General features: G+C 32.6%; 2 protein-coding genes across 2 annotated transcripts; one reads left to right on the top strand and one right to left on the bottom strand.

Annotated features, from left to right (window-relative positions):
- On the bottom strand, window positions 1-4030 carry LOC148280762 (uncharacterized). The gene is made up of 4 exons (XM_088227852.1): window positions 3644-4030; window positions 2372-2502; window positions 1942-2111; window positions 1-821 (listed from the first exon to the last, which is right to left on the bottom strand). The coding sequence occupies exons 1-4, from the start codon at window positions 3806-3808 to the stop codon at window positions 472-474; spliced, it is 816 nt and encodes a 271-aa protein (XP_088083978.1). The 5' UTR covers window positions 3809-4030; the 3' UTR covers window positions 1-471.
- Window positions 4031-5448: 1418 nt separating this feature from the next.
- Window positions 5449-11574, top strand: LOC148280761 (protein mini spindles-like; the record flags this gene model as incomplete). Its single annotated transcript, XM_088227845.1, has 3 exons — window positions 5449-5598; window positions 7400-7652; window positions 11444-11574. Coding segments are annotated over exons 2-3 (333 nt in total), but the record flags the coding sequence as incomplete, so codon positions are not given.
- Window positions 11575-11637: the final 63 nt, after the last annotated feature.

Here is an 11637-nt window from a genome sequence, read left to right as displayed (position 1 = left end):
CTTTTTTTATTTTTTTATTATTTATTTATTTAGTTCTATGTATTTACATAGTCTAAGGAAACCGCATTGGTACTGGAATCGCAGTGTATAAGAGAACATATACATGAAGATAACATGATCAGTTTAATGCAGTGGAAAACCACTGATTAAATTGTAGATGTTTTACACTTACCATTCCAGAAATCCAACCCGAGACCTTAGAAATGTTAGATAAATGTACCAACCAGTAGACCACGAGACTGCCTAATTTCTACACTTCGTATTGTCTCATAATATTATGATGTAATTGTAGCATTCATGGAGGAGGATACAAATAAGTGTTTTTAGTGGTTAACTCGAAAATTTTGATTTTGAAGTTACCTTGTTGTAGTAATTACCCCGCGATATTATAGAGTAGCCACTGAGTGGAAAATGCTCATCCAGGGCTCGTACCCTATTTCACATATAGAACTGTATTCTTCAAAATATTGATTACTGGCCATGAAACACGTCATACTTGCACATCTGCGGATGCGTTTGATAAGTGTGGTTAACATGCTGCATGTGATGAGGGTGTGTGTGTGTCAATACGTGTGGGGTCATCCCGACATTGGGGACGTAGTTCTGGTCGGGGGGCACATTGGCTGCAGGGCCTGACTGCTGGCGGTACCTGGCGGGGTAGGCCAGGTATGGAAGGCTGGGGTAGGTATATGTAGCGGAGGAGGGAAGACAGGGGGGACAGGGAACTGTATTCGGCGGTTGTGGCTCTTCAATACGTTGAACCACCTTTTCAGTCTTTTGCTGTTTCGGTTGCAAATCTTTCATGATTTCTGATTTACTTCCTGAAAGAAATTAACTTATTATTAACCTCCTGTTGAGTAATAATAAGTTTAATTTAATATGAGCAAATATGTATTTGCCAAAGTGACGATAAGATTGTGTGATATTTAAAAATTATTGCAAATTTGTTTAATTTTTCAATTTTGTTTACAAATTTATTGCACATACATATCTCTATGGCTTGGATCTAAAAGGGCCAATGTTGGATTCAATTTTTTTCTTGCCAACATTTTGTAGACGGTGGATGTCAAATTAGAAAAAATATATATTTAACTATGCACAATACATGTGATATTTTTTTCTATAAATAATTGTTATCAAATAAGTCAAGTTCAAGTTCACTATAACATCACAAAATGGCTGAAAAATTACTCTCCTTTAATATTTCGATTAACAACATTGGCCCTTTTAGATCCAAGCCACAGATTTATTGCCATCCCTGGTATTACCATCCCTGATTCCCATCTATACAAAACTAGAACATTTGAACATGAAAATGGAGACCTCTGGTCAGATTAGTCTGTTCTGAGATGGAGATTATTTGTTCTAAATTATAAGTAGTTGAAAGTAGTATTACCACAACTACTAGAAGTAGTTGAGTATTATAAGTACTATTATAAGATAAATATAAAGTATAGATAATCATAAATATTTACTAAGAATACACACTGTCACTTGAATATAAATAATTTAGCAATATATATAGATTAGTAAAATAATACATAAGAATACAAATAATATGTATAGCTATCAAGTCGAAAGCACTAGTCCAGGGTTCTGGTTCTATTTCACACTCTGAACTTTATTCTTCATCTGCCTGTACACAGACTATTAATACTCAACAATACTTTGAGTATATCCAAATATTTGTAGATAAGGCTGGATTTCACTCCCTGGGGAGATTAAGATTGAAATTGATTGCAAACATCTATGTTACACAGTGTGTAAAGTGGCCACTTAAACCAGCCAATGGCAGGGTCATAAGATCTGTAAATGCCTAGATTTCCATATTCCCTACGCAACTGTTTTTCCTCTCTGTTGCAATAGGTTTCAATAATTAATACTATTGGCATGTTTATTTTAAGTTTTATTATAAGTCTACAAATTGAGTGTAATATTTACCATTAGTGTTTTGATGTTGGCTCTGTGTAGTTCCATTTACATGTTTGAGGTCATCTTTTAATATTTTGATAAGAGTTGTTCGTGGCAGGGAAAGCTGCTCGGCCCTCGCTCGCAAGGACAATCCCGGAGACTGCTGTAAGGATGCTTCAACCGAAGCTATGTGTATTTTCCTAGAGAACAAATTATATTTAGGAAATTTTGTATTAATCATATGACATTAGAAAGTGTTGTTTATATATTTTTTTTCAATAACGTCATTATTTGGCTGTCCTGAAATGTTCATGCGAACATACATTCATTTATATAGCTGATATCCATTTGTTTTTTATTCACCTTATTATAAAATTACACCATTCTTTAATCGTAAAATCAAGATTCAGGATTGCAGCCTGGCGCTAACATTAATGAGAAAATGAAAGTAATTAAATACCTTCTGCAGGGTCTTCCAGACCTTTTGGCGTCCATTACTTTCCCTGTTGAAAAGAGCTTTTTTTCCCAGAAATAAAGAGTATTCTTGGTAGGCGGTGCTTTTCCAAATCTTTTCCTAAAATTTATTTTAATCTAGAAACAAAAATAATTAATTAAAAACATTAAGTACATCGTTTCCCTTTAGGGGTAGACAGTGATGATACAGCGCTGCATCACTCTGTCTTATAAATCTTACGCTAGCAGGCTGATTATTCCGGCATTTGACATGTTCATCCTCAAGTAGGCATTTTTGTAATTTTTTTATTCAAAGTATAATACAAATTAATTATATTATCAGGAGTTACTTCAACTTAATTAGGGACTAAAGTAATACTAACAACTGTTTTCAGAACAACAAAGAAACAAAGCAAGTTTAACATCTTTATAACTAAACATATTACAGCAATAAACTTAAACAGTTTCTTACGCAAACAAAATAAAAAAAAACGCTTTTAAGAATGGAGGAAATGGCAAATCTAGGACTAAGGGAGATGTGGTTGTTAACATCACATGTTACGCTGTTATTTTTTTGGATTTGACATTGCCACGTCTTTCTCGGTGTTCCTCATTTTCTGCATTCACCAACATTAACACTGTAAATCCTTTTTGTCATTCTTGTGTCGTCGTTTCGCTCTTCATGACCAAACAACACAGCACCTCTTTCTTAATTTCGTCGATAATTATTGTTTTGGCTTTGCATGCTGCATGTATTTACATTTGTGCACCTATCATACATTATTTTACCACAAATTCGTTTAACAGATCTTTTGTCACCATTCAACCTAGTTTCATAAATATTTTTCCAATGAAATAATTATGAATTATTTGTAAAGGTTAAAATCACACACAATCTCTGATAACGAAAGAAGTAATCGAGTTTCCACGCAGAGGAAATCCGACAGGATTAGCAAATCCAGAAAAGTTATTGAGTATTACTTAGACACCTCATGTTTTGTGTTCCCTTGTTCTAGAAATGAAATTTCTACTCTTTTCACAAATATAGAAACTGGGGCTTGAGTTGCACTTAAAGGAAGAAATTCCAGCTTTTTTCCATTTATCTACCGCATTTAGCAAGAGGCCACCTTTCTCGCTTTTTATCTTTAAACTTTTCACGAGTTATCTTGCTCTTTTAATCGTTATTTACTTGTAATATTTTACTGATTGATTTTAAAATACACATAAATGTTCATATGGCAAAACTTTTGATATTCAATTAGATAGTTCTGTAACATACTTGTGCAATTGAAGTCTTGTCAAATTTCCTCTCATGAACCCACACAGCGGAAACAAGGCGTTCTTCAATTGAAAAGTTGGAGGTATCCACTTCCCCTTTATCATCTTGTTTGTTTTTCTTTTTCTTGTCACCAAAACCACTACCATTCATTTCATTCAGAGACATTACATTAAAATTTCAATTTTATGTTTATGGCATTTATAATCAACATGCACGTGCTATAAATCATAGTCTCAAAATTCTCATAAAATATCAAATAATGGTTTTATTCAAATTAAAATGTCAAACAATACAGAGATAATGTAGAACTATTACTATTTTGTAGTATAAACAAAAACCAAAACAATCTCAAAATCAAACTTTTGACAGGTCTGTGTTGCCAGAAGTAGTTTTATGTAATGTTGACAATGTAGTAAGTTCAAAACTTTTTTTCCCTATAATGATGTAAAGGGCACTGCTTGGATATGTGTATAATATGGTCGCAAACTTAGTACATTACTTTTATGAAAAAACACCTCCATAATTGACATTATGAAGATTAATTTAAACATTCTGCATTCGCGCACGATCTTAGAGTGGAAAATTATAATTTTGCATGGATTTAGGTCCTATTTTTATTAATTTCCTTAGAGAACCCAAGATGATAAGTATACAAATAAATAAATCAACATTGAATGAAAGCAATTAAAAATATTGTGAAATAATTGAGTAAATATCCGTAATTCATAAAATAAAAAACTGATTTAAAACTTATCAATTTGTACAAAAATACCATAAAAGTATAAATGCTTATATTTTTAGATTAGAAAAAAGTGCAATATGAAAATATATTTTGCTATTTTATAACCATAAATTAAAAAGTATTTTACCGTAGGAAAAAAAAAACGAAAAATGGCGTTGTGATATAATTATATATACATATATTTATTTGTAATATATTCAATTAGTAAAGTGAATAAAACATAAAAAAGGGTTTACGTAATTAAAAGAGATAGTTTATTTTGGTAATAAAGTGAAAGTAAATAATTTCGCTTTTATATAAGCTCTTCTTATAAATTCCAAATCTCTAACATATTTTTGTTGAATCGCACAACTTTGTTTATTTAAACACAAATGTGTTGATATATATGATATATTTTTTTATTAAAAAATAGACGGGAAACTAATGGTAACTTTCGTAATCAAATCATGAAAATTAAGAAAAAAAAGGTTATCGGGTGAATTTATCGCTGCATTCGTGTAGCCCAACCATCAAAAGAAAATAAGTGGAATGAAGCAAGTAGAATTGATCGTATTGGGCTAAGACTTAAGAGTGTATACATATATACTCTAAGGTATTGACTAAGGACAATTAAATGAAAATAAAAGCGGCCCGAATATAAAAAAGGCGAAAAAACTTATGAGAAAAGTATCTACCTCGAATCTACCGTGAAATTATAATATTGTCTATGCCGCATAAAATATTGCGAATTTAGAAACTAGCAATACTTTCTCATTTTTCAAAATTCATAGATAAGTTGGGATTTTTCATTGTAAATAAAAATAGGTCTGGATCTTGTTTTTTGTTTTATTTTCCGTTAAAGTGATCTGCTGTAGGAAGATACTTATTCAAATATACACCTCACCAACTTTCCTAATGTGAGTTTATAGATATGTAGTGATAATTTAAAACAAAAAATACTGTGAATTATTATTTGTATTTAACGGTTGAGAGGAGGATTTTTTTGGTAATGACAACATTCATCGACTGTTATTCTGTTTCGTGCTCAAAAACGACAAAAAGGAGATCGGTTCCCCTTTCGTCTACCTACATTCCCAATACCGGCGCATACACGGCGCGATGTAATTTAAACGAATGTTTAATTGCTTAATTATGTTTTAAAGTTGTCGCTTGTGTATACTACAGTTGACATTTTGTCTTACTCGAACACCGAGCGGATATTCCGCTTGGGACGGTGAGTAGACATGTCAAACATGTCTTTTTACTTTTTCAAACCATATAGTTCTTGCCCTCGAATATTCCTAATAAGGAAAATCTTAATTAGTGCACCATTCACCTATAATTGGGAGGATTAAATTCAATTGACCATAATTCCGCTCGTTTGTCGGTCATTAGTGCGCAGTTTTATTGAATTTAGGGAGTGATTTTTACGTATTCAGAAATGTGTCACAGTCCGTAGAATTGTCATGGTTTTTTCTTCACAGAACGTTGATTGTATTTGGTGATACAAATAAAACGGATATGGTATTTATAGAAATTGTCCCCGCGTTCGAGAAGCGGTACTTGCATGTTCTCTATTTTTCATAGCTGTCAAAATTCTGGTACATAGGTAATGTAAATCTATATTAATCGACTTTCTCATTCCTGCAACAATAAAATGCCCATAAGCTTTCTTTTAAGTAAATTTCTTTAATCTAATCTCGTTAGATACTTTTCCAGCTATGGGTATGGTGTAACGTCAAGTTTTCTCCTATCCATACATTATGTATTTTGTAGTAGTAACCTGCACCCAATTATCTGTTTGTTTTTTGTCCATATTATATATTCTTCAAAAGTAAATAATGATTAGAAAAATATTTTATTTACAAAAAATGTTTTAATAATAGTGTAATAGAAGTTTATTTAGCTAAATACTAAGCAAAGGAACGAAGGTCTGCTCTATCTCAACTTGATTACCATTTTCTAGTGGTTATTTACGACTTACTGAATGAGCTGGATGAGTCCTATCCGCTCTCTTCTTGCATGCAGTCCTCGTTTCTTCTACATTTTCTCATTTTATAAGAGATCAACGTCGGAATAAAGATGGAGCGAGACTGCTTTTTCAGGATGCGTGGCCTTCTTTGCAGTAGAGACATCAATTTAGACCTCCGAATGCGCATTGTATGATGTTACGTCTTCTCAGTACTTTTTTACGGCGTCGAAACGTGGACATTCACCCAAAACACTTCAAAAAAGATCGAAGCCTTTGAAATGTGGTGCTACAGGAGGATATTAAAAATCTCCTTGGTGGACAGAGTACGAAACTATGACGTTTTCCGCCGGATGGAAAAATATAAAGAGGTACTGAAGGGCATAAAGAAAAGAGTACTTTGGGCGTGTGATGAGAGGCGAAAAATATAAAATTTTACAAGTCATTCTACAGGGAAGGATTGAAAGAAGACGCAGTGCAGGTAGAAGGCTAAAGAACTTGCGCGAGTGGTTCTATTGCAGCACTCGGTCATTGTTCAGGGCAGCTGCCAATAGAGAGAGAATTGCAGCAATGATTTCCAACCTCCATCGGGGAGAGGAGCGATAAGAAGAAAAGGATAATTATTTGTTTTTTAATGGAAAGCTAACAGACAATTATTATTAAATGGTTACATAATTATTATAAATAAATTGAACAAAGTCAAATTAGAGCCTGAGATATCTCATTTTGACAATTCAGCCTACTATCATTCATGTAAAAAAGTGGATTGAACAGGAATGTTGCGTCTCATAAAATGAAATAATACGGGCCAAAATGGACACCAAGTCCTTGTAACAATAGGCATAATCTCCCAGTCTACACACATGCGTTTCCAGAAATTCTCCAGCAGCCAGTGGACCACCTGGTGACAGTTCAGCCTACTATCATCCTCGTTTTTCCAATTCTATACTTCGCTCTTACACATAATGGTTGGGACCAGGACTAACTTCTCGATAATGCTTGTGTTAGCCTTACACGATGCCCAGATCTTGACATTTTTATATAATATAAATTTCTGTTTTTCTAGATACAGAGTCCCAGAGAGTTCTGTTAGCAGCGTTTCCCAATTCCTGTCATAATGGAGGAGGAAACGGAATATAAGAAACTGCCCACTGATGAGAAGTGCGTCCATAAGCTGTGGAAGGCTCGCGTGGCGGGTTACGAGGAAGCGGCCAAACTCTTCAAGCAGATTGATGATGAAAAGTCTCCGGAATGGAACAAATACCTTGGGCTGATCAAGAAATTTGTATCGGACAGCAATGCCCTCGCGCAAGAAAAAGGTACAGTGATTTTTATTGATATTAAATAAGTTTATTAATTTTTTCACAGACTATCAAAGTAAGCCGAATTAAAAAATATATTTTTATGTATCGTATTATCATCACTTCACGAGTTCTGGTTGGTGAGTGATCAAAACACACCTGAACGGTGAAACATAACTGACAAGATGAAAATAATACATCGGTTTAATTTACGTTTACTGTACGAAATGCTGACTTGGAGACATTCTTCAACATCGTTTGACACGATCTGATTAGTTTGTAGGAACGACAGATTGTTTTTTTTTCTTTTATTTAAATAATATAATTGTACATTTTTACAATTTTTTTTTAAATTTCAAATGTTATATTTTTACTAAAACTAAAATCCCACCAAGCCACTTTCTGTAGCTTGTTGGTGGAGATTATATTTATACTAATTTATATAATATTATTTACATTTATAAAAACAATGAATAACAGATATAAATTAACAGCCGGAAAGATCAGAATATACATGTATATACAAGTAATAAAATATAAATTTATTTTTAAATACAAGAAGATATATGAAAAATTAAAATATTTACACATAAGCTACTATTCATATTTATATAAACTTTTGATCGAGTAGCCACTCTCTTATTTTGCTCCTGTTACAATGTGAGTTAAATTTAAGTTCTTTCGGCAATAAATTATAAATGGTAGGTACTAAATATTTGAGAGTTCTATTACCATACTTATTACATACTTTTGGTACTACCAAACCATCATTAGACGTGAAGTGTGTATTATGGTTATGTTTGAGAGGAAACTTGAATGTATTACTATTAAATTGTTCTAAAATGATGCAAAGCCACAGTAATCCTCGAACAGGCAGAGTTTTGATTGTTTTGTACAGGAGATCATTATTACTTCTTTGTTTATTTCTGACATTACAAGTTGAACCCCGTACAATCATAATTTGTACCCCTTGCGATTTCTAGCAAGGTAGATGTGAAATATTGGTTTTAAAGGTGGTTCTACACCGCAATATTTAGTTGTTTCTGGACTGGCACCTGAAGTGTAAGACTGATAATCTTACCTTCAAAATGACAAAAATGATTAATATGCACTGTAATGAGGAAGTTCAGTGATTTTTTATTAAACTAAGCCAAAATATTTAAAAAATATTTTTATGTATTGTATTATCACACTATGATTTTTTAAAGTTTTCTAATTTTGAAATCAATCCGAATGACGAGTGTGACGTCACAAGTTCTCTTTGGTGAGTTCTGCTGATTAGTGAATTGGCTTCTCGTAAACTGTAAATTCATCACAAAGCTATCATTGGTTGATTTGGAAGAACTATTGACGTAGTAGTTTGTTTTTCTGAATATCATTTTTATACATTTTTATTTTTCATGCATTTTATTTATTTTTTCATACAAGGAACTTTGCTGTAAAATTGAATACTCTAATTTTTACCTCGCTTAAAAAAACATTTTTATATCCTATTTCCTAAAGCTCCAAACTTCCTAATTGGAGTACCAATGCACCACTGGGTGTGGATAGGGAAATGATGATTTTAATAAATAGCTTATATAAAAATATAAGTTATTACCCAGTACATTTCTATATTTTTTTTAACCGTAGCTGATTTGCAAATTTTTAGCAAGTTTTACTTTTAAAAAATTTGTTAATTATTTTTAGGTGTCTTCATTTTACATCCTCTTTGTTACACCCGCGTCTTAGCTACGCAACAAATCGTTTGCGCTTGTAATGAATGATTGATATTTTAAATTTGTTTGTTTCTTCTGATTGGTCTGGTCTTGCATGACTAAGAATATTAACTAAAACCATTGTAAGGACCACAAACACTATTAACTTTTAAAATTACTTTTGTATTGTTTAACGAGGTTATCAATTATCAGTTTTTGTATTGTGTTTGTGAGTTTGTATTTGTAACAGACATCTTTTATTTATTGAGTATTTCATTGTTATAAACTCATGTATAATTTGTAGAAATCCCGTGTCGAGGAGTTCTTTTTTTGACAAAAAACAGCCTTACATGGGTTTTAAAGAGTTCAGTTTGAGTATCATACTAAGTAGGTAACAATTCGTCCCGTAGAGGAAACAAGGTCCTATGAAGATTCATAATTTTTTTGAGACATGAAAGTTTGAAATGAAGACATTATTTAATCTAATATTTTTTAATAAAACTGTCTTAATAAACTCAATAATAATTAAGAATTAATTTCGTTTTACTTTAAAAATTTTATGCAGATAGAACCTTGTTTCCCCAACGCGACGAATTGGTTGTAGCTGACTGTTACATAATGTGAATATCGGCCCTTCAGGCTTCTATTAATAATCTTTTGGTTTTTTATAGACCTCATTTTTTTCTTTAGATTTCAGCGGTCGGACCACTTATAGTTTTTTCTAATCCCTATCTTTTTCTTGTAACATATAACAGTGGGAGAAAGCTGGTAGTTTAACAGTAATTTTTTTTACAATTTTGCTTTTGAGTAATCAATTGCTATTTTAAAAGAGACAAAGATCTTTTTGCAAAGGGAATATCGAAGTATTAGGACACATATCTGTTATTTATTTCAGATTATATTTGCTTCCATAAAAAAACAATACATCGCAGAATGATCTCATTGTAATACATTTGTTGATTTTTGTCTTCCTGGTTTTAAGGAGTGCCATTCTTCAGTCTTCTGAGGATCCAATTTGTCCTAATGATGTAATTTGATATAAGTTTCTGGGTGCAGCTTTGACCCCATAATTTACACTGTCCTTTCAACCATGAAGTTTCTGTAGGTACACTATGATTCATACTACATCTTCGAAGAATGTCATTGACTGCTTTTGATCACTTTTATTATCATTTCCTTTTCACACTTAATTGTGCGTAGGGCACTGCTTTGGTACGCCAACTGCAGCATATCTGGATCATAATTTGCTACATGAAAGTAAGATAATCAGTCTTACGTTTCAGGTGCCAATCCAGTTACTATGAAATATTGTACTGTAAAAATTCCCTTTTAAATAAATATACATAAGAGCATAATATTTAACCCTTATTTTGGGACAATGAAAAAAAATATTTTTTCATTCTTCCAAAAAAAAAAAGGCTTCTGAATCGCAACTTTTGTTTTGTTTTATCAATTATGATAATGCAGTAAAGAATTGAAAATCCGGTAAAGCAGTTAAACTGAATGCTGTTTTATTCGTGTTTTAGTTCATAAGGAAAAAATCAATCATATGTGTCGTATGATACATTGCCAAAAATACAGTTAACATGAATTTTTTTCTTATAGGATGCACCCATTTGAACACATTATAACTTTCTTATTTAAAAAAATATTTCTCTTCCGGTAGGACAGAGGTTGATGGTTTGAAATGAAAAACGACCTCCGTGGTGTAGTGGTCAAGACGCTTGACTCACGCACGGAAGGTTCCGGGTTCGATTCCCGGTGAGAACACAAAAATTAAAATGTGATTTTTCTCAAGCCTGGTTGTTCTGTAATGTAATTCACCACTGTAATGGGCCTTCTGGCCTGTTGTGGTGCAAAATTTTTTTTAATGAAATGAAATAAATCTTATTTGACTAACATTCCGGTACACTAAGCTGCTGAATGTTTTTTTGTAGAGATATGGAATCATTTTTTAGATTGACAGCTGTAGCCTCCATTTCTTAAATAAGAGACACGATTTTGACGGCTATAGCCGGCATAACCGCGAACGTGTTATGTGCATCGATATTTATGCACATTTAATTTGTCAACTAAGCAAGAAGTTCACAATATTATGTCTTTTCTTTCCAGGTCTTGAAGCTGCTCTGGCCTTTGCCGAGAACTGTGGCCATGCTGGCAAGACCGTTGGCGAGGTTATGTCCAGCATAGTGGCCAAGTGCATCGCAGCTCCCAAGACAAAGACCAAGGACCTGGCACTGCAGGTAAAATCAAAACAATGATTTAAATTATATATTTATTTTTTTTGTTTTAATCCCGTCTTAAAA

Source organism: Micrasema longulum, unplaced genomic scaffold (genome assembly GCF_059751315.1).
Source record: "Micrasema longulum isolate JH-2025_06_02 unplaced genomic scaffold, ASM5975131v1 h1tg000545l, whole genome shotgun sequence".
NCBI lineage: Eukaryota > Metazoa > Arthropoda > Insecta > Trichoptera > Brachycentridae > Micrasema > Micrasema longulum.
Note: the sequence above shows the minus strand (reverse complement) of the source record. Positions and strands in the feature narration are given on the sequence as shown.